At 36.3% G+C, this 27,819-nt stretch overlaps 2 protein-coding genes across 3 annotated transcripts in view; one reads left to right on the top strand and one right to left on the bottom strand.

The window, feature by feature from the left end:
* Positions 1-6,406, bottom strand: part of LOC107660227 (PHD finger protein 10-like) — a 22,516-nt gene extending 16,110 nt beyond the window's left edge. The window contains exons 1-6 of the mRNA XM_016449496.1: positions 6,271-6,406; positions 4,428-4,534; positions 2,691-2,821; positions 2,441-2,524; positions 1,998-2,140; positions 912-1,061 (exon numbers count right to left, since the gene is read on the bottom strand). Coding sequence (XP_016304982.1) covers positions 912-1,061; positions 1,998-2,140; positions 2,441-2,524; positions 2,691-2,821; positions 4,428-4,534; positions 6,271-6,339 — 684 coding nt within the window. The 5' untranslated portion in view covers positions 6,340-6,406. The remainder of the gene's footprint in view (positions 1-911; positions 1,062-1,997; positions 2,141-2,440; positions 2,525-2,690; positions 2,822-4,427; positions 4,535-6,270) is intronic.
* An 813-nt stretch (positions 6,407-7,219) lies between these two features.
* LOC107660226 (actin-related protein 2-B-like) lies at positions 7,220-24,837 on the top strand. 2 transcript variants are annotated; one of them, XM_016449495.1, is made up of 10 exons: positions 7,220-7,348; positions 10,387-10,497; positions 15,382-15,597; positions 17,009-17,081; positions 17,222-17,358; positions 19,995-20,144; positions 22,043-22,188; positions 22,383-22,515; positions 24,360-24,536; positions 24,720-24,837. In XM_016449495.1, exons 1-9 carry the CDS (start codon positions 7,301-7,303, stop codon positions 24,528-24,530), a joined length of 1,185 nt encoding a protein of 394 aa, XP_016304981.1. In that variant the 5' UTR covers positions 7,220-7,300; the 3' UTR covers positions 24,531-24,536; positions 24,720-24,837. The 2 variants fall into 2 exon arrangements, with proteins under 2 accessions (XP_016304981.1, XP_016304979.1); XM_016449493.1 differs by lacking the exon at positions 24,720-24,837 and having other exon boundaries at positions 24,360-24,537.
* Positions 24,838-27,819: the final 2,982 nt, after the last annotated feature.

Below are 27,819 nucleotides of genomic sequence, written 5' to 3'. Positions count from 1 at the left end.
TTCAGGGTTACTTGATAATTACAGACAGTTGTGTTGGAGCAGGGTTATAACTGAATTCTGCAGGACAGTAGCTCTCCAGGAGCAGGGTTGGAGATCCCTGCAACAAAGGCTGCGTTTCACTTGGCATTAACATGCGATCACCGTGCAGACACGATGGCTGGATTACGTTTACATTACACTGAGATCCGATCACAATGCATCCTTGACTGGACCAGGACATGCTGACCGGATAACATTCAGATCAGAAGCGCGTTGACACTTGTCTTTTCAATGTGTATGTGGACAACAACCGGATACAGTTTGCATGTTAATGCCAAGTGTAAACGCAGCTTTTCCCTAGAGTAGGGGTGCCAAACTCAGCTCCTGGAGGACCACAGTCTTGCAGAGCTTAAAGCCTGTGTTATACTTTCCGCATGAGCAATCTGGACGCGTACACGGACAGCGCGGACGCGGACTACTTGTATTTATACTACCGAAAGCATACACTGATGGTCCGATCTGCGGACGTGTTCCATACATGCGCAGTAGATCAGCGCAGTGGATTGTACAGGTTTGAGTAGCTACGGGCTTCTTCACACAGCCTGCGCATGCGCAGTTGGTGCTTTTGTAGCCTACTACATACACAAAAAATGGGAGGCACACAGATGTCCGCACAGAGCCTCTGCGCACACTCTCCGATGACGATTTTTACATCACGCATACCATAGCGGACCCTAGCGGACTCGCGGACGCGGAAAGTATAACACAGGCATAAGGTCTATAAGTGGTTGCTTAGGTGTTCAGAGTCATTGCTAGGTGCTGCCAGGATATTGTTAGACAGGTCCTAGGGTTTTCTGGGTGGTAAAGCAGTTTTACATGCATTTTACACACCGCAGTACACAATCAGATTAAAGAATACGAGCACATCTTACATGTGTTTGAAGGTCAAAATAAGCCCTCCTCTCCTCCATCCGCTCTCGGTTGAAATTACTGTTGAATTCAGCAGCTTTTTTAGCTGCTTTCTTTATGTACTCGGGCACTTTACTGGCTTCAACTTTTTGAGGATTCTGTTGCTGCATTTGCTAAAAAAAGAAAACAGTCAGACCATTAGGACTCACAGATTTTTAGTGAAGTACAACCAGTATTAATCATTATTCCTGCATACACCAGCCTTTACTTATATATATATATATATATATATATATATATAATTTATCAGCAAAGCATTTTTTGATCAAAAATACAGTAAAAAATTTTTTTTAAATATTTTGTATAATATTTTGAAATATTATCATTTCAAATTGTAATCAATTCCTGTGATAGTAAAGCTATATTTCCAGCATCATTACTCCAGTCTTCAGTGTCACATGATCCTTCAGAAATCATTCTAATATGCTGATTTGCTGCTCAAAAACATTTCTGATTATTATAGTCCATTTAAAAAAAACAAACAAAAAAAACAGTTGTGCTACTTAATATTTTATGCAAACTGTAATAATTTTTTCAGGATTCTTTGGGGAAAAAAAGCATTTATTTGAAATAAATTTTTTTTGTAACAATTTAAAGTCTTTACTGTCACTTTTGATCAATTTAATGTGTCTTTGCTAAATAAAAGAATTTATTTCTTTAAAAAAAAGGTAACACTTTACAATAAGGTTCCATTAGTTAATGTTAGTTAATGTATTAACTATCATGAACGAACAATGAACATTACAGTATTTATTAATCTTTGTTATTGTTAGTTAATGAAAACACAGTCGTTCATTGTTAGTTCATGTACATTCACAGTGCATTAACTAATGTGAACAAGCACAACTTTTGATTTTAATAAAGCATTCGTAAATGTTGAAATTAATATTAGCTAAGATTAATAAATGCTGTAGAAGTATTGTTCATGCTCAGTTCATGTTAATGTAAAGTAGTTAACTAATGAACCTTATTAAAAAGTTTTTCCAAAAATAAAAAAATATAAGAGTAATATCCAAGGTCTATAATAAATAAAAGAGTGTGTTACTCACCGCACTAAGAGTGCTCACAGAGTACTCTTTAGTGATCCGCTGGCGCTCTCGCTCCTGGAGGATGACAGAGTACTCTGCATGTTTGACTGGATACTCCTTCATCATCAAATCAATGACTTCATCACTGCGCAGAGCAGTGAGGCCTGAGGGAGAAGGGAGCAATTTCATTATAGGGGTCTTGCATTTAGTCTCAAACTACACTCAACTTCTTACTACAACTACTACAATAAATTAAGATACAAGTCAAAGCTGAAATGCCAAGTGGAGCAAATTAGGAATTAAACCACTCTGTTGGAAAAGTAAAGCATTTGAGTTTATATACTGACATTACATTGGATATTTTCAGGGTAAGAATAAAGAATTACATGTTATCAATTTTACAAAATTATTATTATTAGTTTCACAAATTCAAGAAATGGAAATGAGAAAGATTGAATTCTTACCCAAAGTACACTGCGTTTCCGTAATAACATTTTGTTCTCTCAGATAAAGTTTTTCTTTGTGAGACAGGTCTCTTCTTTCCAAATCTGGTAAAGAAAAAAAGAGGGTGTTGGGACAGTCACAGTACAATACAAAAAGTCATCTCTGGCATTTGTAACTAAATCTGAAAACCAAACCACTATTTGACCAATAACGTGAAAACCATTCAGTTCAATTTTTCTCTGCAGACAGTTAGAGGCTTATTGTTCACACCTGGATATTTCCGCTTGAATGAAGTGACTCCTAAGTACTCGCTCACTTGTTCTTGTAACATATAATACTCCCCTGTGTCATCCGGGGGCCATTTGTATTCGGTCAGATTCTCAGCAGGAAAGTATGTTGGTCTGTAATGAAATAGTAAGGCTCAATAAACAGTAAAAGCATCAGAATAAAGATTAAAAACTAGATTTTTGGCTAGCCAATAAAGCCACAAACAGGTGACAGGTGAGGATTCACAGAAATACTAGAAGCCACTAGCCACATAGGTAAAATATGATGGTGCAAAGAAAAACAGCTAACTATTTTCATTGTCAGGAGGGAATACATTTTAATGTAACGAAAAAGAAAGAAAGAAAGAAAGAAAGAAAGAAGCAAGCAAAATACTGGCTGGTAAGAAATATTTTAGAATAGTGCTGGGCGGTCTGACCAAAATTTTATATCACGGTATTTTTCACACTTCTGCGGGAAAGTCAGACCTCACGTTCGCGGGACAGCACTGGCGAAATCTTCCAACTGAATCATAGCTAAGGTTTATCCAAAACAGTCGCTAGTTTTGTCAGTATGAATATTCTATGGAAAAAAGCCGCTAAAAGGGTCTGAAAGTTGCTAAATCTAGTGCTAAAGTCACGCTTGTGTGTGTGTGAGACGCGGGAGCTGGTGGCAGGGGGCGGTGGATATTCGTGGCGGTCAATGTGGATATTGTGGATGAGTTCTTCTGTGTCATCACGTTCTATTAGTTCTACAGCTTCAGTTTCGGAACTTTCACGCTTAGTAACACATACAGCTGTTCCCTCACCACAGTGCAACAGTGAAAAGGGACCCCTTTCAAACAGTGTCGCGTTCCGAACGTTGTTTAAGCGACATACACCGGTATTGCGGTATTTTAAAAATTCATATCATAACAAAAATAAACACCGGTATTCGGTATGGACCGGTATACTGCCCAGCACTATTTTAGAAAATAATTTCATACGGCAAGAACATGCAAAATCATTGTTTTATTTTCCAAGCATAGGTCAATTTTCAGATTTTGGGCTATTTGGCATCTCAAAGTATTGCTTCAGACTAGTGGAAAGCAAATACGCAAAATACACTTGAATTTGTATTTCTTTTATTGCACTTTTTGCATCCTTTGATTTCTATTACAATATATATCTTTAAAGGCCGTTTTCTCAAAATGAGTTTTTCTTCCTGCACTCAGCAGCATTTACATAACACCAAACTTTTCAGCTTTAATCCTATCTATATTCTTAAGGTTTTTATACAGGGGTTTGTTCATATGTCATTCGCCTGGTTTTACACAACGTTTTATTCCTAAAAACGCACGTATTTGTATTTTTTCTGGCTGTTGACAGTATTTTCCGTTTTATGGAGTGATAAAAAGAGATAAATTAAATCCCTCTGTATAAATCTTTGAGTCTAATAAGAAACCAAAACGAAGAAGAATAGATTTATGCTCTGGAAATGTATGCAAATGATTGCATATTTAATTAGATAATGCCTCACTTGCATATTTATATGTTTAAACATGAGACTGAAAAGGTTTAATATATATTACAAAAAATGTAATACAAAAACTATTTGCAATTCCTATTATAAAATGAATCAACTGGGGTAGTATTGATATCTATTAGTTATTTGTTTACCCTATTCATCTGGTGTGTCTTGCCTTGAAAGTAATTTACAGATCAGCATGGTACAATAGGAAGAGTGTGTGTAATGAGCTCTCACCCCAGCTCATGGCTGGATGTGTCACAGCTCCTGGAACTGTCCCCTGACCCCATCCTGCGTCTCTTGGGGGCTTGACTGCCATCACTGGAGTTCTCCTCAATATCATCCTGTTCGAAGAGTCAGAAATACGATCCTGTCAAAGATATTTCAATCTGGATTGAGAGATATTATGTTTAGAAGGGCTACCTAGGTCTAAAGCCCATGAAATCATACTATGTGGCCTTGAAAACTATCAATGACTGTCCAAAAACCACCTAGGAAGACAGCTGGGGTCCGTTCATATGCTTAATTTGTTTAAAAGTATAATTACTCTGAGCATCATCCGTTCATCTATATCTTTAGCTCCATCGGCTAGCAGGCTAATAGTAGGTGAAGGTCAAGGTCAAGTTTATTTATATAGCCCTTTAAAACAACATAAATGCTGACCAAAGTGCTGCACAACATACAAGACAAAAACATCCTCATACAATACAATTTAAATACTAATAAAATAAATCAAAAGAAAACAGAACAAAAATTAATAAAGTTAAAACAAAACAAAACATTACCATGCAAAATAAAACAAAATTAAAGCTAAAATATTATCAAATTAAGCATATGCCTGAGAAAAAAAAAAAGTTTTAAGAGAAGATTTAAATGTGGATAGAGTAGGGGCTAGTCTAATAAACAATGGTAGGGAATTCCAGAGCTTTGGACCAAGAACTGAGAAAGCCCTGTCACCTTTAGATTTAAGTCGAGATTTTGGAACATTTAATAACATCTGGGTGGAAGATCTAAGTGTTCTCTCAGGAGAGTAGGAATGGAGAAGATCTGAAATATAAGTAGGGGCAAGACCATGAAGTGATTTATATACAAATACTAAAACCTTAAAATCAACTCTGAATTGAACCGGTAACCAATGAAGTGACGCTAACACAAGTGTGATATGTTCTCTCTTTTTTGTCCCTGTTAAAAAATGAGCCGTGGCGTTCTGTACTAGTTGCAAGCGCGAGAGCGAGGACTGATTTATTCCAACGTACAGAGCGTTACAATAGTCCAACCTGGTTGAGATAAATGCATGAATAACGGTCTCCAAATCACTAAAGCTCAGAATATTTTTAAGCTTGCAAAGTCCCCCAAGCTGCAGAAAACTGGCTCTAACTACAGAATTGATTTGTTTGTCAAATCCGAACTCAGGGTCAAGGGTAACTCCCAGATTTTTAACTTTATCGCGGATGTTTTCTTGAAGGGGGCCCAGGGTAGAACTTAGATTATTTAAAAGGTGTGAAGGGCCAAACAATATAACTTCAGTCTTTTTCTGATTTAGCTGAAGGAAATTATTGTCCATCCAAACCTTAATGTCCTCTAGACAAGCTAGCAGAGAGGACACTGAATCAGTACCTGATTTTAAAGGAAAATAGAGCTGAGTATCATCGGCATTAATATGATATGAAACTTTATGGGACTCAAAAATTAAGCGGAGAGGGAGTAAATATAAAGAAAATAAGATTGGACCCAGAATTGAGCCCTGGGGCACCCCAGAAGTGACGGGAACTGAGCTTGATGAAAATTCTCCAATTTCCACTGAAAAACTCCTATTTGTGAGATATGATGCAAACCAATCTAATGCAACATCACGAATGCCAACTTCAAGGTCTAATCTCTTTAACAGGATACGATGATCCACTGTATCAAAAGCCGCACTTAAGTCCAATAATAGCAGAATAGTACAAATAAACAAAGGGGACTATTGCTCACATTCACGCTGTTATAGACGCAGTAACTGCATAGATGTATACCTCACATGCTACAGTGTTAGAACTGTGGTCTGTGCAACAAGATGTAGCCGTAAACACCCACAAACCTTCGCAGACTGCGTCCCAGGAGTCTCAGGATTGCTGTCGCACGGTCTCGGTGAAAGAACAGCTGCCATGTTGACGCTCTGCTGATGAAAGAGCGTCACATTCCGACCGGAAACTAGGAACGCGAGGAAGCGTTCCGACCACAAAAAAAGTCCTGTTTTATATTTTAATTGAACAACATTTTATACTGAAAACAAGATTTCATTTAAATCACTTTCTTATTTACATTTTATTACATTTTTATTGGAACAATTTATACTTAACTTATATGAAATATTTGCTATGCGTTTGTATTATTATTATTTTAATAGACATAACTATTCATTAATTAATTTGTTTATTTATTTCTTGATTAATCATTTATTTATCAATGATTATTAAGGTTTTCATTTTAAATGTTTCAAGTTATGTTGAGATTTCTTATGAGATTTGTTTTAGACTATGTTTGTTGCATTTCTAACAGTGGGTTAAACTGGTCTTATTGTTTAGCATGAAATACCGTTCTTTTAAATAAATAGGCTGCTGTTTACACTCCCATTTCCTTATGAACTCCTTGTCATTTGTTGCACTGCACTGTTAATGTTTTTTAATGTCTTGAAAAAAATGAACGTCTGTTAATGTTTATTAAGATTATTATTATTTTTTTAATATCTTGAGTATTCTTGTTTTTATACTCTATTACCTAAGATTAGAAGTTATAAATTATTGAAACTAAAGGCAACATTGATTAGTGACAAAATATTATAGAAAAGAAATGACAAATGATGTTACATACCGTCTATCGAGCTATGTGTTGGAAATCTGTTTACTACGGTGAAGTTTCAATGAATGACTCCTCAACTGTCCAATCGCAGACCGCTTGCAAGTTTTATTAGCCAATCCGAACGCAGAAGGCGGGGCTTGTGGAAAAAACAGGCTGAGCCGCTCGCGCGAGCGTCTGGAACAGGAAGTGAAACCTGCTGCTGCTGAGTGCTTGTAGCACTTTTTTCAGAGAAAGTTGGGTTGCTGTTGACGGCTCCAGGGTTTTGGAAGATGGACAGCCAAGGAAGAAAGGTGGTGGTTTGCGATAACGGAACAGGGGTACGTCCGCAACTCTAACACATAGCATTTATTTTTGGCTCGTTTAGCTTTTTTGAGTAAAGTTTAATGAGAGTAAGGCAGACAGACCCCTAACAGGAAGTCATGAAAGCTTAGCGCAGCTGCATTGACTTTGCCCTCATATTCTTCTCTGCGTTATCCGACACTAAAGTGATTTATATTCTATATTTATCCTCTTTACAAACCAGCGTTCACTTATTCCGCGGACTGTATTCGACACTAGCATCACAGTTCCTGCTAAATGTGGCCTGATTTGGTTGTATTATCCTGTGGTATATAGCTATATGGAAATATAAACACAGTGGCACGAGCAAACATATCGTTTATGGGTCGGTTGCATGACCATACACCGCGTTGCAAATCCTGCAGCCTTGCTAGCTTGTTCCAGTTATTACTACCAAAGTAAAATATTAAAATTAATTTTGCGTCGCTATGGTTACAGATAAGTTACCCCTATGCTATTCCACTCCACTGTGAATGCAGCCTGTTATGAAATCATCCGCTTGCTTTGATAACGCTTTGCATATTGCAAGCACTGGGTGATGTTACTTCCTCACCTCGCCGTTAGAGCTAGTCTCGGTGGAAAGGCGTGTACATCGAGTTTCACTAACGTTGGCGGACGCTGGTCTTTGTAGATGATAACATTAAGTCATTATGCGTTATAGAATTGATGCTTGAACTCGTTTGCCCTGAATGAGGGGGCGTGGTCATGCATCCTGACGTCATGGTTGGTTAATGGCTGGCGTGGGCTGGTTTTCACTCTGGAATCTGGATCTGGAAATAATGTGGTTCGGGAATATTTTAGTAGTGTATTTTTAGTACACAGCGAGTGTGTTTAGGTCAGGACAGCCAGTGGAACAGAGAGCCATGAGTCAGGCTCAGAAGGAAGTGATGTCACCTGTTAAAACCACAGCTTGCACAGAGAACAGGGCTCTGCTTGTCAGACGACCAATGAATGAGCCTGAAAGCCTTCAGACCATTTCTGGAATATGTTAATATGAGAAACAATAGATTGAGATTAATGCAAACAAGTAGTTGTTGGGGATGATTCATAGAGCAAATACTGACAGTGAAGGATGAAACCAATCAGTTAAGCACTGTTCTGAATATTTTTGGTGGTTTCGGCCTTACTGTCAAGCAGCTGTGGATGGAGAATTACCATTAAATATCTTAAACAATATGGGATGTTCTCAATAAGTCAGTAGTCAAGTAGTAGACAGATCAGTCACGTCATGTCATTCACATTGATTTGTTGTTGCATCAAGTCTGGAGAGCTTGAATAAAGTCAAGAGTGTCTGAATTAAGTCAAAAAACTATATTTAAAACGATTAAAAACAAACAAGAAAGTTACAGGCCCCCAAATACTAAATTAACTATAGAATGCAGCAGAAATGAGCCCTAAAACAAGGAAACCCGTTGTAGGCCTGAAATAAACTCTGTGGTTAACACAAGCTCAAGATATTTTCACATTTTATTCTACAGCATAAAATCCATCAGTAATGCCATACTTGGGTTTGTTTTTTTAAAACTCACTTGAGCTCTAAGGGTCTTAAAAAAAAAATGTGTGTTTTTTTTTTGTTATGCTGGTTGAGAGGCGTGGCTTTGGAGAGTGATTTGCAGGGAGGGTGGGATCTTATGCTTTCAAAGCCTCTCTGAAATCGCCTACACTACCTTTAAAAAAGGCGGTTGCTAACAATTTGCTAAATGGGACTACAGAGGCTTCTGCTGACATCAAACTTCAGGAAACCTCATCTACTAGTTTGCCTCACAGCCTCATTGCGTTTGTATTGGTGCTCTTGCAGTCTAACTCAAACGTTTAGATTTGAAATAAAGAGTTGGAAACTTAGTGGTGGTGACACTGATGTCATGCGGCTGCGGTATATTTCTTTTTAGCCTGTAATTTTAGCTTTTTTACATCTGCCAATTGCATTTAGACTTCAATTCTCATAAAAGTTGGGTTAATTTGTGAAGATTATCACGATGAACAATATAGATGCACCGGTCGACTGGCCATAAATAGTGGCTGGATGTTTTTTTTTTTTATTATTTTGGCTGATATCTGTTCATGAATAATCATGATTGGCGCATCCCTAATGAACAAAATATATAAGAATCACAAACTTTTGTTGGTCACAAAGGTAATTTTTTTGCGGTAATCAAAAAATCTGTAAAAAATCTATTATGCTTTTTTTTTATATTTTTTTTTTTATAAGGAAACCAGTGTGATGCTAACTTCTGTATTTTCAACAGCAAAATGTTGTCCTTGTAGCACTCTATTGTACTATTCTATAAAACATATCACATTTGTATCAAAAATCTGTAAATATGAGAAAATGTTAAAATTGTGATTTCTAGGCTTGGAAAAGTCTTACAAAATCTTACAAGGTCATTGAAAAGTCAGGAACCAATTCTACGAATAAATAGTTTTTATAATTATGCTCATCTGTAAAATGTTTAATAAGCTAGAAATTGCTATTTGTGAGTAAAAGCTAATAGATACTTTTACAAGTGTTGGTAACATTTTATGTCCTCGTCTTTATTTATGTGGTGAAAAGCTGTGTAATTAGTGATAGGACTGTACTTTATGCATTAAATGTCTGTCTTGTCTGAACTTCGTCTAGCCTCAAATCCGTTTTTAGGAGCTTTTTTTTCTTTGCAGAAGCTTTGCTTTAAAGAGCAAATAAAATACTTAAACTCAAATCAATATTTTGTGTCTAATCATTTACTTATGTGGCAAGTAGCCATGTAATAAGTGGTATAATGTACATCCAGTACTTCCATCCTCCACTTCGCGTCGGTGTTTATTCTGTGATAACAAATGGCTGGATGTACATTATCCATTACTTTATACATAATAACCTCTGCATCTGTTGACCATAACAATGGCCAGTCATCAACATGTGTTTAAGAAGTCAAAAATTCAGTTCTGTTTTGCTGTCTTGTTGGCTGCTCTTTTTAAAGAAGTAGAGGATGAGCAGTTTCCTTTATTGCTTTTCTCTCTCTCCCTCTCAATCATTTAGTTTGTCAAGTGTGGCTATGCCGGATCCAACTTCCCAGAACACATCTTCCCAGCACTGGTGGGCAGGCCCATCATCCGATCCACAGCTAAAGTGGGAAACATTGAGATTAAGGTGAGCTCCACACTCACACTCTACCTTCCACCCGGTCAGATGATCCATTTGGAGTTTGTTATGGCATTTTCTGAATGACGGTAGGTAATACTCTAAATTGATGGGTTCTCAAAGTTCATTTTTGAGACGTATTTAGCTTAGCTGTTTTAAAGTAAGCCTTCATTCTCTCCTGTTTGTCCTTTTTATACTTACACTCTTTCCTTCTTGTTCTTCACATGATCAAGTAGAATAACAAAAAAATGGTAAGTGCAGCCTGACGTGTGTTTTGTTTAACACTGACTGCCTGCTGAGGAGAGTGTATTACACCATGCAGTATTTCAGTGGTGTCCTATTATTGAGCTTTGATTTCTTTTATTTTGTAGATTATCTCATTCCTTATAATCAGGGCTGGGTGATATGGTTAAAAGAGTATAATATATATATTATATACACACACACACACACAATATTCAATATATGCATATAATTCTATTAATGCATTTGCTCTAAAATGGCTTAAAAGGGTTTGTTCTTTTATTGTCTCTCAGTAACAGGAGCATCATTTTAACCAAACATCTGTTGTAGCAGCTGAATTCAGAATGTTTAATACAAGAAGTAAAATATTAATGCAGTTAAAAAATAATCAAGGCATGTTATCCACTAAATGAACACAAGGATAATTTATTTGTTTGTTTGTTTCTGCATCATACAATGCAATAACATAAACATAAAGTAATATTTACTTAAAACATATTTTTATTAAAGCATTTTAATGTATGTAAAATGCCACAGGGAAACAAAACATTTTGAATCGGTTCACTAATTTGGACAGAATCAATCTAATCAACTCTCATACAGTTTTTTTTCTTAACCCTTTGAAGGGCAAGACCATAAAGAGACATCAGAAAATTAATTTATTGCTATTTTCCATCTTATTGGGACTCAGATAATACAATTTCATGATTTTATTCAAAACTTGATTCTTATTTTTGATTTTAATGCTTGTGTCCCCCAGGATACTTTCCACTTTGGAGATATAAATTCACTGAAAACAACACCAGTTTATCAATGCTTGTTACAACATTTTAAACAAATTGTTGTAATTCCTGAACGCTTTTGGAATACAGACCTAAGGTTGGTCTCTTTTTAAAGATGACACATAGCAGATTATTGCTGAAGTGAAAGCAAAATATACTATAATAAAGTAATAGAAGTTTAAGTTTACAGTAAAGATAATGTAATAAACTGTTTTTATTTTATATAAAATAAATATTTTAATAAAATATGTTGCACTCTAAAGTTGCTATAAAATCAAAGCCATATGTCTAACGAAGTTATGTTCCAAATTTGAAGTTGATATCACAAAAAATGTGATTCCTGTGAGATTTTGTTTTGGGCACTGTACCAAAAATAACCACTGGGTTACACCCAAACTCTAGATTTTTTTTTGATGCAGTTTTCTGTCACAAATCAATACATTTCTGTCACAATATCACTTCTATAACAAAACTCAAACTCAATCACCAAATATCTTGACTGTCAGACCTTTCCAACAATATGTGTTTTGTCAAGATTACAAAAAGATTTGATTTTCTATATTGACTATATTTGACATAGTCTATATATATGTTTTTATATCTTGATTTTATACCCCTAAAAGGGTGACGTATCCCCTGAGATACAAACATTTCGAGACAGATTACAAAAAATGTAAGCATTTAATTAATTAAATTTCACTGTAAACCTAATAATCTCTAATAAAATGTGAACTAGATCAACTTTTATCGCAGGGTGAGTAGATTTCCCACTACGAGCGGCCATGCAGTTTTAAATGCTGCCCTTGAGCTAAATAAAGAATGTATGAACAAAGTCAATATATCTAAATATTCAAAACAAACACCCTTTCAACATGAAACCAAGAAATGAGACCTACACTTTCCCTGCCTCTCCCCTCAGCCTCTCAAATGTTTGTATGCCCCAGGATACGTCACTAGTTAAAGGGTTACGTTTAAACAATAAAATATATTGTTAGTGCCTGATATTATCGCCCAGCCCTACTTCTAATTTCAGTTGTATTTCTTGTTCTGTTTGTGTATTGATTTATGTAAATTGCCATGGGGAATGAATCAGACATTCTCACTAATATTTTGTTTTTTTTTTTTGTTTTTTTTTGGTCTTGCTTAATTTGTTTTCGAACTCCAATATTCACCACAGTGCATTGCTCAATGTGCTCTTACGCTGCACTTTGTCTTCTGTTTCAAAGCTGCAAATGTCTTTCACAGAACTTGGCAAATATTCAGATCCCCACCAGACATTATAGCTTAATTTTCTCCTCCTCCTCCGGTCTGAAATAGATTTAGCAGAAGTTGGCCTTAAGATGCAGGGAAATGTTGATGTCTCTGCACTTTGTGTAGCTGCCCGTCATCCTGTCTGTTCAATGTCCTTTGGCCTCTATAATGTTTGAGGAACTAGAACAACACCACTGTGCTCTTAATAGATTCTGATGTGTCATAAAAGCTGCTTTGGTGTTCACAAGATATTGTTTCACACACAGAGCTCATTTCAAAACTCTTTTCGAGAAGCCTGCATTTCCCTTCTCAGATAAATTAAATGTTGCTGAAGCTGTACCCAGGAAGTTAGTCAGACAGATGAAATTTAAGGACAGCAGGGCTCCATTGAAAACACATGGCACATGGCACATCCTGTAACCGTGCCAAAGAACACACAGTACTTGCGCACTCCGTGATAATCTGTACAATTAACATCCAGTCCTTCATTCAGGGCCTTGCTAGTTATTAGAGGTATTTGCATAACTGGTACCAAAGCATAAACTAAAGGGTGAAATACGCTACGTGAAACTCTTGCCCAGATTTTTGCCCCAATTTGCTGTCTGTAGAAGTCTGCGCTAGCTGAACGTCAAAGCCAGTCTGCAGATTTTGGGCAGTCAGAGTTAACAGATTTCACAGAAAATCATGTAGTGTATGATAGACACAGACTTCAATTTTTAGCTTCATGTAATGATTCCATCAGAGAATGGAGAAGATCAGACATGTTTGATATTTTGAGCCAGGTTTAAAACATATTGTTTTCATTTGTCGTGCATCTCATAGCAACGAGGCACATGTTTCTGCATGTTTGTTCTCAGAACGATTTGTAAGTATGTTAGTGTGTGATCCTCAGTCATTTAGTACGTGATGCCCAGGTTTTCTCCATTTACAAAGTTGGCAAGGGTTTGATGCCTAGTGTTTTAAAATCTGTTCTGGTTTTGAAAGCCTTGTAGTGTATTTCAGCCTTAAAGTTTAGGGGTTTAAACAAAGTCTTAGCATGAACTCTCAGATCTCAGATAAAAGTGACCCTGGACCACAAAACCAGTCATAAGGGTCACATTTTTAAATTGAGATTTATACATCATCTGAAAGCTGAATAAATAAGCTTTCCACTGATGTATGGCTTGTTATGATAGGACAATATTTGGCTGATATACAACTATTTGAAAATCGGGAATCTGAGGGTTTAAAAAAAAATCTAAATACTGAGAAAATCGCCTTTAAAGTTGTCCAAGTGAAGTCCTTAGCAATACATATTACTAATCAAAAATTAAGTTTTGATATATTTACGGTAGGAAATGTACAAAATATCTATACAAGATACAATACTATACAATACTATAACGATAATCATCACAAAAACTATAATAGCATCCATACAAATAGATTCTAAACATGTTTATTCTAATAATACACTGCAGTTCTGTTGTCTGCTTTTTTAAATAAATTTAGGTGCATTCTGATTGGCTGTCAGTGTTTTTATCGTCCATCAACTGAAAACAAATTTTTTTAACGTTATTCCAATTATATCGCTCTTCTGTGTCGTTATTGATACAGCTGTAATATAGATGTCCCTATTCTCATAATTAGAACAATTATTAAAACTTTCTAATTATCATCTTTATTGTAAATGGGTCTTAATGTCAATGCTAAAACTGCGAGCAGAGAAGCCTGTGAATGAAAATGACTAACATGTTGTGTGCATGGAGGCATGCTGATTCTAGTGAACGAGCGCAGCATCTGTCCGTACGCTCTAGGCCTGGGCGATAAAATGGTATCAATATTTATCGACGGTACACCTTCTTCGATATCGATAGAAAAAATCTACACATGCTGAATTGAGTGCTGTGCCTGCCTGTGATGAGGAGATTGTGAATAAAGAATTAATATTAGTCGAATTTAAAATAAACATTTGCATTTGAATGTTAAGAGTGGGTCAGGGAGCGTCATCAGTGGCGTGCGAGATGCAGTGATGATGTAAGTGACGTTGTTGCATTTTAATGTTTTGTTAGTCTACGTTAGCCCACGAAACGCGGAGACCTATTTAATCTGAATATAAAACATTAGAAATTAGATATTTGTTTAATTTTTATGGTGTTTCATTGTTAAAACTAAAAATATTTGTTGTTTGTCTCAATAAATTGTGATGTTTATAAATACAGTGGTTAAATAAAAAAAAAAAAATTCTATTGCTTTTTGTTTTAAAAAAAGTTATAATAAATGTCAATAATTATCGATACCGAACGATATGAAACATTATATCGTTGCTAAATTTTTTTAGCTATATCGCCCAGCCCTAGTACGCTCATCTCATCCCAGCGGCCGTGTTTACTGTGCTTGAGCTCTCCATGAGCCGTAACATGAAGCTTCCTCGTGCCTCGTACTGTAACTCTGCACAGAATGTGGATCAGCTGTGGCAATTCTGGGACATGAGATTCCCGGGGCTGGGCATCTGTTGTGGAAATGCTGATGTTGGGCTGCCACATTGGAATGTTTTTGGTGGATACTGACCTCTGGTTTCGTCAGCATAGCTATGAAGTGAGGTGGTTTTTCTAACCTGTGACCTGTGATTGCTCAGGATCTGATGGTGGGAGACGAAGCGAGTGAGCTGCGCTCAATGTTGGAGGTCAACTATCCCATGGAGAATGGCATCGTCAGGAACTGGGATGACATGAAGCACTTATGGGATTACACCTTCGGTCCGGAGAAGCTCAATATCAACTCGCGCAACTGCAAGATCCTCCTCACAGAACCTCCCATGAACCCGACCAAGAACCGTGAGAAGATCATAGAGGTGTGTAGTCAGACCATTCATGTGAACATAATCCAAAGAAAAAGAAATAAGAAACTATACTCTCCATAAAGTCAAATGAAGCCTGCCCTCCCAAATATGTGTTATATTGCTATAATTCATGTTCGTAATGGTGGTTTAGTGCAAAATTACCTCTATTAGTGTGAAATCTATCCAGATTCAAAATGTCACTAAAAAAGTTCATTCGAGTATCTGATCTGGAAATTAGTATGACACAAGTTTGGCCTATCCTCCCAATAGTTTGGAGAGTTTTAATGCCACGAACTCTGAATATACACTACTGTTCAAAAGTTTGGGATCAGTAAGATTTTTTAAAATAGTTTTATTCAACAAGGATGCATTTAGTGACTTTTACATTATGAAACATTTCTATTTGAAATAATTGCTGTTCTTTTGAACTTTCTATTCATCAAAGAATCCTGTATCACAGTTTCCACTAAAGCAGCACAACTGATTTTAACATTGATAATAATCAGTAATGTTTCTTGAGCAGCAAATCCGCATATTAGAATGATTTCTGAAGGATCATGTGACACTGAAGACTGGAGTAATGATGCTGAAAATGTAGCTTTATAATCATAGAAATAAATTACATTTTAATTTATATTCAAATAGAAAACAGTTATTTTGAATTGTATTGATATTTTGAATTGTAAAAATATTTTTGATCAAATAAATGCAGCCTTGGTGAGCATAAGAGACTTCTTTCAAAAACATTACAAAATCTTACCAAAACTTTTTAACCGTACTGTATTTTGTGTTTTTGTCATTGTCACACCAGTCATGGTGTGAAACTGCCTCCTGTCTAATTTTTTTCTACATTTCAGAAACCCAGTTTTTCTCTCGTGACTTTTTAATCCTCATTGTTTAACAGTGTCATTTCTGAATAGTGGGTAGAAGTTTGTCTTTGATGTTGAAGTGCTGGTTTTAGGGGAGGATCTGGAGACTAGCACCAGCACAGTCAGTTCATCAGCACGTATAATTAGCTGCAGCTGTCGGTTCATCTCAGTGCCCATCATTACAGCAGCGGGTGATGCTCTCCGCCTACAGCAACATCACCCCCTCCAGAACCGTCAGATTCTTTGACTTAAATGACAATATTCTATTCAAACTATACAGCGTGTAACAGGGATGGATGGTATGAGTAATTCTGCCAATGAATAACAGTGTTAATTACACTTTATGTAATTATTTATTTCTGATCATTCAACCCCAAAATCAGTGCAAAAACAGCTGTTTTATTTTAACACTTCACACTAGACATGAGCAGCAGAAATTTTGACAAAGGGAAATCTTTTTGAATTGAGCTAATAGTGGTCTAGTGTTATTGTAGTGATTTCTCTTAATGTTTCTTAAGTTCATTTGTCTTTGTGTTTGTCCCACTGTCCTTCAGGTCATGTTTGAGACATACCAGTTTGCAGGCGTTTACATCGCCATCCAGGCTGTTCTGACGCTTTATGCTCAAGGTGAGTTATCCTCTGCACTGTTTTAACCTCAACATGTTGAGTTGGCAAGCATTTTATTGTACCTACAGTAGTGTGTCAGCTATCAGTGTGTCACTTATTTCAGACATTGTATCAATATTTGAGTGTTGTGCTATACCCAGGCCTGTTGACAGGGGTGGTGGTGGATTCAGGCGATGGAGTCACCCACATTTGTCCTGTGTATGAGGGCTTCTCTCTGCCCCATCTTACAAGGAGACTGGACATTGCGGGACGGGACATTACACGCTATCTCATTAAGGTACACAATATTTCAGTTTACATGCTTCGGCATCTTGTTTAAAATAATGTTATTGTTAAGTATCTAATTTAACTTTTGATTTCCTCATTTGACACGTCAGAGCTTAGATGTCCCACATTACCCTAAATTGCCCTATTTACACATTAAAGCAAACCTTTTGTATTATTCTGTCCTAGAGGCCATTCAAACGTTTAAAATTGTGAAATGCAGGGTCGTGGAATGGAAAACAAACAAAAAAACACATGGTTTAGGGGCCGTGTACACGACGTTTTCAGCCAAAAACGGGAAACTTTTTATGCGTTTTGCCTGTTTGTTTACACGACAATGGCAATCTTTGAAAACGGTGACGTCATGCGCATGCACAGTACGTGTTAGGTATGTAGACATGTGCAGTACGTGTTGATTTTAAAGGCAAGCGCTTTGAAAACGTTGTCGTGTATACGTGAAACTTTTTAAAAACGCAAGGGAAAAACGTTTCCGTTTTTGACTACATCGTTGTCGTGTAAACGTAGCCTAAGAGACATGCTTTTTAAGAGTTTAAAGGGATAGGTCACCCAAAAATGAAAACTCTGTCATTGTTTCCTCACCTTCAAGTCATTTCAAACCTATATGCATTTCTTTCTTCTGCACAACATGAATAAAGATATTTGGAAGAATGTTGGTAACCAAACAACGTATGGACAAAAAAATAATAAAATACAAGAAGTCAATGGGAACCGAAACCATTCTTCAAAATGTCTACTTTCATGTTCCACAGAGGAAAGAAAGTCATAGAAATTGACCTGAGGGTTTTGGAATGTCATGAGGGTGAGCAAATGGTGCTAGAATTTTCATTTTTGCATGAACTATCCCTTTAACTTATTTTTAACTGGAGCCCTGCATTTTTAGAATGCTGTGTCATGTGCGAGAAGCTGCAAACGATGCTATGCATGAGTAAAAGACTGAAACACATCGGTCTGTTTATGCAGAAAAACTATGGCAAAGCAGTGCAGTGGAATGAAAAAGTGCATTCTGTTTCAACCGCCCTTTAGACTATAATTGTGGCTTGTCACCTAAAAAGCGTTTTCCATACTTTGTCGCACAGGGTCAAAATTGTATTGTTGAGTAAAAAAAGTATACCAGTATATAAGTCACATTTTATTAATGCATTCAGAAATAATGTAAAATATTGATAAATAAAACTTTACAAATATAAACATTATAGTGGCATTCATTATAAACAACATTTATTAAAAACACCACACCTATAAACAAATAAGTTTTAATGCAAAACTGAAACAGCATAGGGCTAACTTACAGTACCTATCACTCGGCATGCTCCACATGTTTCCATTTTCGCGATGTAGTCTAACATTTGGTTGCTAAACTATTATTTATTATGTTAACAAGCTTTGTACTTCACTTGTGTCCCAAATTCACAGTAAAACAGCATCCTTCGCTTGCACACATGTTTGGAATAACACCACGGCGGTACGGTGATCATGCTGACCGACACAGCCCTACAAACAACATACAATATAAACGAGATGTGTAACTTTTGGTATGTTTGGTTGACTGCGATTTTAGTGTTATGATGAATAGGCTACGATGCCAAGTTAGCAGTGCTGCAACTGATATTTCTCGTGTGGGCTTTGTCCAGGTTTTGCATGCTTGACATTAAACGCATTATATAAGTCAATTTGGAATATAAGTCACAGCATGTTTCAGATGTTAAAGAAGTTTTAAAAGGTTGCATTGGGTCAAAAATGCATTACTGAGGAAAAAACTGATAAATTGCATTGGTGTATTGAGTCACATTTTATTATAACATTCAGAAATAATTTGTGCTGTCAAACGATTAATCGCGATTAATCGCATCCAAAATAAAAGTTTTTGTTTGCATAATATATGTATGTGTACTGTGTATATTTATTATGTATATATAAATACACACACATACAGTATATATATTGAAAACATTTAATGTATATACAGTGGGTACGGAAAGTATTCAGACCCCCTTAAATTTTTCACTCTTTGTTATATTGCAGCCATTTGCTAAAATCATTTATATATATATATATATATATATACAATATATACATGCATGTGCTTGTATTTATATATACATTTATATATATACACACATATATTATGTAAACAAAAACTTTTATTTTGGATGCGATTAATCGCGATTAATCGTTTGACAGCACTAGAAATAATGTAAAATACTGGTAAATAAAATGCAAAGCTAACGGACATTATAAACACAATAAACATGTATTTTAGTTCCCCTCACTTAAACAAATCCTTTCATTTTAACTCAAAACAGAAATGAAAAAAAAAAAAGTGAATTTATCAGTATTCAGAACAGAACAGGAATTAAAAATATTAAAGTATAAAATAAAATAAAAAGTATAAAACAAACAGAAATTATTGTTGCATTCATTATAAACAACATTTAAAGCATGTCTGAAATTACCGCCTAGCTATACAAGGGCACTTGGGCTCATGTACCTCTCTCGTTCTGCACGCTTTGCGCATTTTTTGCGTGCTTAATGTTGATTGAATTATATAAGTCGCAGCGTGTTTCAGATGATAAAAACATGACATTCTGTAAAATATGGTAAATGTTTTAATCTTTTTTTGTCACACAGTTGCTCTTGCTGCGAGGTTATGCCTTCAACCATTCGGCAGACTTCGAGACGGTACGCATGATGAAGGAGAAGCTCTGCTACGTGGGATACAACATCGAGCAGGAACAGAAGCTTGCTCTGGAGACCACTGTATTGGTGGAGTCCTACACGGTCAGTTTTATGTGATTTCACCAACCGTTTTAACGCAAGCTTGCATTCTGAAAAGGTGTTAATGGCCTGCAGGGTGAAAGTGTCCTTTACACTTCAAATGTTACAGTATGTGAGGCAGAAGTTTTTCTGGCTGGGGTTTTTAGTATGTGGTTTCACAGATTTCCTGCTGGGACGCAGAAGTGTTCTGCGTTTCCATGGTAATATGCTCTTTGGATTGGATTTAGCAGCAGGGAAATTCTTCAGTCTACACTTGGACATCCTGTCTGTGAGACGCCACACTCTGCTGGATTCTGATTGGCTGCTGGATGTGTGATTAAACAGAGAGGCCTCAAGGGGGCAGCGGTTGCCGACAAGTTGTTCAGAGTTTTACTCATCACACACACTGTGCAAAGTTCCTTCTTTACTTTGAGTTTGTAGGTGTGGGTGTGGTGTTTTTCTTTTTATTTCCTTTTTAAACGTTTTCTTTTAGAGAACGTAAAAAAAAAAAGACAGAATCAAATGAGCAAGTTTTGAAACAAGGAAAGCTGTGTGACGTCGGAGTTGCTTAACCAGCATGTAACATAATTTCCTGCGTGGCCACAGACCTTCCCCAGCTGGGAAGCTCTGCATTTCCGACCTCTGGACGTCTTCAATGGGCTCTTTATATGCTCCCACGCACCCGTCGCTATTTTCTCATTAGTCATCAGGGTTATGCTCGGCTGTGGGTGAACCTTCAGACCTGAGACTTTGCTCAGTGCAGCCAGTCTTACAGGAACATCTCATGATCAAGGTCAATTTGAAGTAGTGAAGCATGTGATAAGAAACCAGCCGAATGTTGACACGAGGTGTGGTTATTTACCACAGTAATTATCAGCCAGGTTGCTTATCATAAATCATAAATACTTGCTGAGGTCCTGTTGCCACTGTAGACGGTTTAATAATGCAAGTCACAAATCACTTCTTTAAAAATAAATGAATACCTTTATTCAGCAAGGATGCATTAAATAAATCAAATGTGACAGTAAATAATTTATATTATGTTACAATAGGTTTTCTGTTTAAAAAAAAAGGTTCACCAGAGAATTCTATATATACCACAGTTTCCACAAAAATATTAAGCAGTATATAGTTTTCAACACTGATAATAGTAAAGCAATTAAGACTGTAAAGACTTACATTGTTACAAAAAAATCTATTTCAAATAAATGCTTTTTATTATTATTTTCTCAAAGAATTCTGAAAAAATTATCACAGTTTACATAAAATGTTAAACTGTTTTAAACATGGATCATGTGACACTGAAGACTGCAGTAATGATGCTGCAAATGCAGCTTTGCATCACAGGAATAAATTATATTTTAACATATATTCACATAGAAAAAGGTTATTTTAAATAATAATAATATTTTACAACATTGCTGTTTTTACTGCATTTTTGATCAAATAAACGCAGCCTTGGTGAGCATAAGAGACTAATTTATATTTATATTTTATAAAAATAATCATGCAGTTTTGGAACAACATGAAAGTTGAATGAATTCAATTTTTGGTGATTTCTTTAAGAAAAAAAAATTATATCTAATATTGTTCATATATATGCCAATATAACAATACCTGGTAATAAACATAAATGTTTACTAAAAAGTACTATGAATTTGTGAATTCTAACACTGACTTTGCAGAATTTAATACTCCATTTAATTTGGAGATGCAAAAAAAGCAGTGGATGGGAAATCTAGTCTAATGACGTCTTTAGGGAAGTAGACATTTTATATCAGCAGCAAAAGCATCACAAGTATATTGTGGATTTTGATGTATTGGCAACCCTATTTAACTGTTCAGTAAAACTCTTTATATCTATGAATTGGCAGGGTGACTGATTTAAAGCCTTAAAAGTTGTTATATTCTTTGTTCTCCAGCTCCCTGATGGCCGGGTTATTAAGGTAGGAGGAGAGCGGTTCGAGGCCCCAGAAGCTCTCTTCCAGCCCCACCTCATTAATGTGGAAGGGGTCGGAGTGGCTGAGCTTCTCTTCAACACCATTCAAGCAGCAGACATTGACACCAGGTGCGCTCTAATTCCACACCTGATAGGATCCTCCCTCCAGTATACACTACATTAAGTTATGTCTCATTATGTGACACTAAAATAAACAATCCATCATCTAAAGATCGTCTTGTCACTTCAGTAACTTCACCCTTTACTCCTCCAGTAGCTCACTGTGTGTTCTTATCTGTGCTTGCCTTCTCTCTGTCCCTCAGGGCCGAGTTCTATAAGCACATTGTTCTGTCAGGAGGATCCACCATGTACCCTGGTCTGCCCTCTCGACTAGAGAGGGAACTTAAACAGCTTTATCTAGAGCGGGTACTGAAGGGAGATGTTGACAAGCTCTCGGTAAGTTTTCCAGTGCTGTGCACGTGTAAGCGTGCCATCCAGCAGACAAAAATAGCCAATTTGCATCTAAGGTTTATCATCAACTTCGTAAGTAGGGCTGTGTGATATAGTGATTATTGATTTAGCAACATTGTGAAAGTGCCAAAGAGTCAGTTTAAATCAGTGTACAGATGGTTTACTTATAGTTGACTGTAGTTGTTTTTTTAAAAAGTGTCTATTTTTGTTAAGTATTATATTTGATATGTCAGGCTTTTATGGCTCAAATAATCTTACTAATGAGAATATGGAGCTCATACTCAAAGAGGAAAAAACAGAGGCCTAAATTGAGCAAAAAATATGCTATTTAGTGGAGCTGCTGGTGGCCAAAAAGTAAGAACTTGACAAGATATCTTGTCATGTAAATCAATGAGATCTTTATAGCAGATACTTGCATAAAATGCATATAAAGGTCAGTTTTCTCTCTATATCTCTGAATATTATGTCGTTTTAAGATGATATTAAAATGCTTAGATTTATGATCAAAACTCTATAGTTTTTATTGTGGGGCAAAACATATAATGCAACGCAATACAATGAGGATTGAGAAATGAACACACAAACATTCTTCAAAAGCCTGAAGATCATATTTGATACTCAAATTTTAATGTTTTTTTTTTTTTTTTAAATGTAAGTAATGTATAATGTATGGATAAACCTAAGTTTCTTCAGTCCAGTAAATGTTCATAGGGAAATATTACTAACAATATGAATATTATTCTTACGTTACTTGGCAACACTTTAGTTTAGGGACCGATTCTCACTATTAACTGGTTGCTTATTAGCATGCCTATTATTAACATATTGGCTTTTTATTAGTACTTATAAAGCACTTATTCTTTATGACCATATTTTAGATCCCTTAATCCACCCCACACCTAAACTTAACAACTTCCTTACTAACTATTAATAAGCAGCAAATTAGGAGTTTATTGAGGCAAAAGTCGTAGTTAATGGTTTGTTAAAAGTGAGAATTGGACCTTAAAATAAAGTGAGACATTTACTCTATTAAAATCAGTAAATATTCACAGCAAAAAGACATGTGAACCACAACATGAAGAAGGATGTTTATAATTATAAAAGGCCTTTTACTCGCTCAAAAAGTGTAAACTGTCAGTCAGAAGACTGAAAGCATGTAGTAGATTACAGGTTTTTCAGCAATGTCTTAGAGGCCTTTTGCTTATCAAATATGATGCAGAAGGCTTTGTAGGGTTAAGCTGGGATAGAAGAAAGTATTTTAACTTCAAAAACACTCAGATGTGTCGTAATGCCTCCTGTGCACCAGCAGGTGGCGCTGCATCACCTTGTCTCTAAACGGCCTCGGTTACACACAACGCCCCAGACTGCCCAGCTGAGCTCCATCTCGTTTAAAACCTGGCCATTGGCCTGGAAAAGCATTTTGGGGAGCCTCAGAGTGGGCCGCATGTCGGGCCACTATATATAGATGATCAATTACAGATGCACGATACGGCCGAGCGGCGTGTCTGTCTGCCTATGCCCAAACTGCGTTTAAGGCAAATTAAAAAGCAATCGGCTTTACACGAAGGCCTCCAGGAGACCCTTTCAGCCACCTGTTTATAGCCCGTTCAGGGTCTGAGAGCAGATGAACACCGAACACGGGCTCCGCATACGCTGTTCACCTCATTATTCTCCCATTTGGGTTTGCCGCTCGATTCCCAACCGGACAGTGTGCTTTTTATGTGTATTAAAGAGATCCATTCAGAGTGTTTTCTGGTATGTGGGTCAGTGTCCGTTCTGTTCCACTCCCTTGAAATTCTGGTCACGCTGTCTATTTAATACCCCCATAGAAATTCAAGATCCGCATCGAGGACCCTCCCCGCCGCAAGCACATGGTGTTTCTGGGTGGGGCGGTGCTGGCTGACATCATGAAAGACAAGGACAACTTCTGGCTGACGCGGGAAGAGTATCAGGAAAAGGGCGTGCGCGTTCTGGAGAAGCTCGGCGTCACCGTCAGATAAACACGGATGCGGTTCTCGGAAAAAAACATCCCACGACCCCTGCATCTGTCAGTGCATCTATTTCACGTCACCCTTCTCTTTTGTTCAGCCTGTTCTCCAGTGAATCATGTCATCAGGTGTGGATTATGAAGGGTACTGGTGGTTTTGTGTTGTGTTTGGTCCTCTGGACATATGTTTGTGTGCTGTTGGCCCAGCATTAGTGACGATCGGGTCATTCCTGCTTTGCAGTTCATTTTCTTGTCTTCTTATAATGTAGGTTATAAATATAATTGATATAATTAATATATACTACCATTCAAAAGTTTGGGGTCGCTAAATATTTTTGAAATAAATATTTTCGGCTCCCCACGGCTGCAGTTATTTGATGAAAAATAACAGTAATATTGTGAAGTATTAAGCCAATTTTAAGATAACTGTTTTTGGTTTTAAATATATTTTAAATGTAATCTATTCCTGTGATGCAAAGCTATATTTGCAGCATCATTACTCCAGTCTTCAGTGTCACATGTTCCTTCAGAAATCATTTTAATATTCTGATTTGCTGCTCAAGAAACATTTCTGATTATCATCAATGTTGAAAACGGTTGTTTTTAATATTTTAATGCCGTTTAATAATTTTGTGGAGACCATTATAATTTTTTGAAGAACAGTATTTATTTGAAATAATAGAGTTTTTGTAATGATGTTAAAGGCTTTACTGTCACTTTTGATTAATTTAATGCATCCTACAGTATATATGAATGAATTTGTATTCATTTCAAACAGTCTTACAAACTTTTGAACGGTAGTATAAGAAATTATAAATGTATGTCTAAATGAATCAAATTCAGCTTTCAGTTTTTAACAATGAAAATCATATTAATTTTATTTTTTTGTAGTATCACGATTAAGTGAACATGGATGTTTTCAATCATTTCACCACTTTTAACCATTAAATCAGAAGTTATTGTTTTTATCTTGTACCTGAGTGCTGCACTTTTGGCATAGGAAAGCTTATTTATTAAGAACTATTCCATGTGTGTGTGTTTGTTTTTTTTTTAAACTAAACATTTTATTTCATTTTCCATACTGTTAGTCTACAATATCCCTTGAATAACAAAAGGCCAGTTCCTCACAGACATCATCTTCCAGGAAGTGCCATCATTTTGGTGGGAAAACAGCAGCACAAGCAATATTAGCAGAGAATTTAATTAATTCTGTGATGTTTTTGTCATTTGTGGCTTGTAACACCCTGAAACATTTCAACTGTTTGAATTACAGAAAATTACACACATCATATGATCTGATCAAACACACACAATTAATTATAAAACAATCCGTGTCTGGGCAATGGTTAACTTTAGCTCATTCTTTTCAACCTGCTTCTTGTTTATGTCCTGTCATATGTCTAAATAATTCATTTTTAATGAATGAAGTTTATCTGAATTCTGAAATGATTTTTCCAGAAACACGAATGCATGACTGCTAGTACTGCATGACAGAAATGACCCAATGAGCAATATTTAACACCAAAGCTTACAAACGGTTATGACAGGCACCATCATCACGTCTGTATTACTGCTTATTAAGACTCTTATAAGCTGTAATGTTCACGACGGGATGTGTTGTACTGTATGTCAGTCCGGTGACAGAGACACAAACGTGTTCTCTTCAGTGTGTAATGTAAGGGCAGAATCAAAATGCATTTTTTCCCCAGAGGAAATAGCTGTTCTCTGCCAGTGTTACGACAACTGAAACTGAGCAACCAAAACTTATTACAGTTATTTTGATTCCAATGTGGTCATGGAGCTTTAGCCCTGTAGCTGAGGGAAGCCTTTCTTCTGTTTCTGTCTGTCCCCTTTCCCTGTCAGTGTGTCATGTGCTTGTCCAGAATAACAAGAGGGGCTCATAAGTGGGGTTTTTTTGAGAGTTTGGACTGAGAGTCTGGGATTTTTACTAATGTATTTATCAAGCAGGCCAGTCTTCTGTACGTCTGCCTTTGAAACATTTCAACATACTGTGTCAGCAAGAAGTTGTATGTTGCTTATATATCAAATATATATATTAAGAAGATGGGATTTGTTTTAATTCTATTAGTCCCTTTGTTATTGTCATTATTGTTGTTGTTTTTTTTTACTTTATTATGAATTTTCTCTTGCAGTGCTGTGTCTGGCATAGACAAAAATAATAATAAAAAATCTTCTGCAATATCAGTCAGACAGTTGCTTTTATTTGACTAATTTGATAATAAGGGATGCTGTTTTATGTAACTGAGAAAGTAAATCAGATATAGATCATATTGTTTGGGACCGATTGCTTATGGACATTCAGAAAGTACATAACAAAAACACTGATAATTGAGTTTTCTGCCTCATGCATATATTTAAGACACCATATATTTGTCAGTTATTATTTTAAATATATTCTTATCCAGTGCCAAGCACAATTTATGTAGGTGGATCTTTTCTCTCTCTCTCTCTCTCCCTCTCTCTTGGATCATAGCATAACTGCTGAATGCTGATTTAAGTAAAGATTGTGATATATATATATATATATATATATATATATATTCTTTTATTTATTTATTTAGCTGTGTTTCGTTCTTTTTATTACCCCAGTACATACTCAAATCCAAAAAGTGGACAATTTAACTTTCTGTAAATGTGTTACCACTTTTCCGGTGATCAAACATTTTCCGGAGCCACCAATGAGTGCTTGGGACTGTCAGTGTTGAAATGTCACATGATCATGAGGCAGGCATCACAATGGTGTTCTTATCTTTAAAGTATGACTGAAATCAGTGTAATTGTTGATCGTGATAACCAAGGTAGTTAACTATTGTCAAGTGTTTTAAGCTTCGAAGTGTATATGGCCTGAAAAAGCACCTTCCTGATTACTCTATGGCATCTGCGATAATTTGATAAGATTTCCAAATGGTGCTTATTGGCCAATACCAGCAGCTCTCTCTGTAAGTCCTTGTGTAGTGTGTAGTATGAAGTGATTTAATGAAGAATGCTTTAACGGAGCCCTGATTTAAAGTGATCAGTAAGGAATTTGGACTGTCACTGGTGAACGTTACTCAGTTCTCAAAATGCCTCTCTAGTCCCTTGATCAAAGCATGTCTAATCCACAGCGTTCCCTCCGAGTCAGAAGTTACACAGATAAGGAGTCTGCGCTGTCCACCTTTGACCCTGATTGCACTTTTCGGAGGAAGTGATGCTCTAAAGTAGCACTTAAAAAGCCTTTGTTGTTGTGTAATGTTAGACATCACTTCTCACATAAGATGGACAAAACATTGAAAAAAGATGCA

This window comes from Sinocyclocheilus anshuiensis, unplaced genomic scaffold, assembly GCF_001515605.1.
Source record: "Sinocyclocheilus anshuiensis isolate Anshui unplaced genomic scaffold, SAMN03320099.WGS_v1.1 scaffold475, whole genome shotgun sequence".
NCBI classification, from domain to species: Eukaryota; Metazoa; Chordata; class Actinopteri; order Cypriniformes; family Cyprinidae; genus Sinocyclocheilus; species Sinocyclocheilus anshuiensis.
This window is presented reverse-complemented; position numbering and strand designations above follow the sequence as displayed.